Raw genomic sequence first — 1,978 nt, forward strand, 5'->3', positions numbered from 1 at the left:
GAGAGAGAGAGAGAGAGAGAGAGAGAGAGAGAGAGAGACCAGATATTGTCCAAGATTAACCTTCAGGGTGGATATAGCTCGCTAGCAGCCTCGCACCGAGGACCTAGTTGACATTATCATTTACCCAGAATGCTTTGCGTGTAAATAAAATGGCCCCGTCCGTGTAATATATTTTTAAACTTTTAGTTTAAAAATGATAAAAACTAAACAGCCTACAGTTTTTTACAGTCTTTATCTTACAGTTAAAATATATGTTTATCAAATAAAGTCTAATGTTACAACTAATCGGGGATCCCTTTAATAAACATTTAACCCATGTAAAGTTAAAATGATGGACTTAAAGGGAAAGCTACATTTTTTAATGCTACCAAACAAAATTCAGAAACTCGACTCCTTTCAGATTGTTAAGACTTACAGAAAACACCTCAGTCAGGGACTTAAACGAATGCTGTCCACCTCAGACTTCTGAGTGGACCTGGGTGGTAAGAGGGGTTTGAAGTCAGCCTGCTCCTAAAACCTTTTTGGGACCAAAGCCATGGCTTTGAAGATTTGTAGCCATTTAAGTTTATAAAATTGGGAAATGCAAACATATTCGTACTGATGAAAATATCAACTTTTCTTTCTAATAATCTTTGTACAAAAATATTAATGAGTAGTTGATGCCAATGGACAGAGTGAAGTTACAAACAGACTCATCAACTTTGCACATTGCTAAAACTCAGCACACCCACTGAAAATGTAAAACCACAGCAACCCACCCCACACCCCAAACCACACAATAAATCAGTTTCACCCTAAAAATGCAGAAAATGATTATCTATGCAAGTCTGTAAACATTTCAACTCTGAACACAACTTTTGGTATGCTGAGCAACTGAAACGGTCCTCACCTCAGACACCACCTCATGGGACATGAGTCTCTGAATGGCAGCTAAACACAGCTGGGTGATCTTTGGCTCTTTGGTGCCACAACCCATCAGAAAGGGTTGCACAACTTCTGAGCTGTTTTCCTTCAGTGCTGCAAGAAAGAATAAATGGAAATAAGCTGTATTGTTAAAATACACTACATAAAAAAAGCACAAAGCTTTTACCATTACATGTTTTCTAAATGTCTTATTGAACTACTGTGACAGTTGATCCAGATTACCAGGCTAGTTAACAGTCAGCTCATTGTAGCCATGATGGATACAGTCACTGAGGGACAGCTGAATGTGGACAGACATCAAAGAATCTCAGAAAATGTCAACTATGTGTCAACTCAGCAAACAATACATAAAGCTTACACGTCTGAAAAAGAACGCATTGGAACAATTTCTATTTATGCATGAATAATACACTTGAAAATGCTTTAGAGTGGAATCAGAAAAATTAGAAGAATTGTAGAAAATACTCAAAATCAATGAGCATCAACATGAAGTACACTGCATGGCCAAAAAAACAAAGTGTCCACCTGGATTTAACTCAGGTCTATGATGTGGGGTTGCTGCAGTTGGTCAGGTCCAGGTTCAGCAACAGTTCGTGCTCAAACAATGAGGTCAGGAGGCTAAGCTAAAAAGCTAACTGGAAATCGCGAGAGCTGTAAACAAGCCTACTGAGAGGAGAAAAGTACCGAGCCGAACGAGACGACTGTAACCCCTAATTTACACTATTTGCATTCCGTCTCCGCAGCAAATACGCACCCATTATAATCAATGAGAGTGTTTACACTGGCTGCGCACGGAGGCGGTGAGCGGACGGCGATCAGGCAAAATTAGAACAGATCCTATTTTTGACAGATGCCGGAGCAGCGCCGGAGTCAATTTTTAAAGATTACGTTGCACCAACAGGAAAAGAAACGAGCACAACATCCGTATTTTCAAAATAAGACACTATTCGGAGGAATAATTTGTCTGAATAATGTCAAAATTGCAACTGTATTATTAAATATACAGATATATTTCTACACAAATGCTGTCAGAATGTATCGTTCTGCTTGGGAA

The 1,978-nt window shown here is 39.0% G+C and overlaps 1 protein-coding gene across 2 annotated transcripts in view; it reads right to left on the reverse strand.

The window, feature by feature from the left end:
* Window positions 1-1,978, reverse strand: part of mon2 (MON2 homolog, regulator of endosome-to-Golgi trafficking) — a gene marked incomplete in the record, with an annotated part of 79,098 nt that overhangs the window by 60,807 nt on the left and 16,313 nt on the right. For both annotated transcript variants that reach the window (XM_014025240.1, XM_014025241.1), the window contains 1 exon segment: window positions 890-1,017. In XM_014025240.1, coding sequence (XP_013880694.1) covers window positions 890-1,017 — 128 coding nt within the window.

Source organism: Austrofundulus limnaeus, unplaced genomic scaffold, assembly GCF_001266775.1.
Source record: "Austrofundulus limnaeus strain Quisiro unplaced genomic scaffold, Austrofundulus_limnaeus-1.0 Scaffold463, whole genome shotgun sequence".
Classification (NCBI taxonomy): Eukaryota; Metazoa; Chordata; class Actinopteri; order Cyprinodontiformes; family Rivulidae; genus Austrofundulus; species Austrofundulus limnaeus.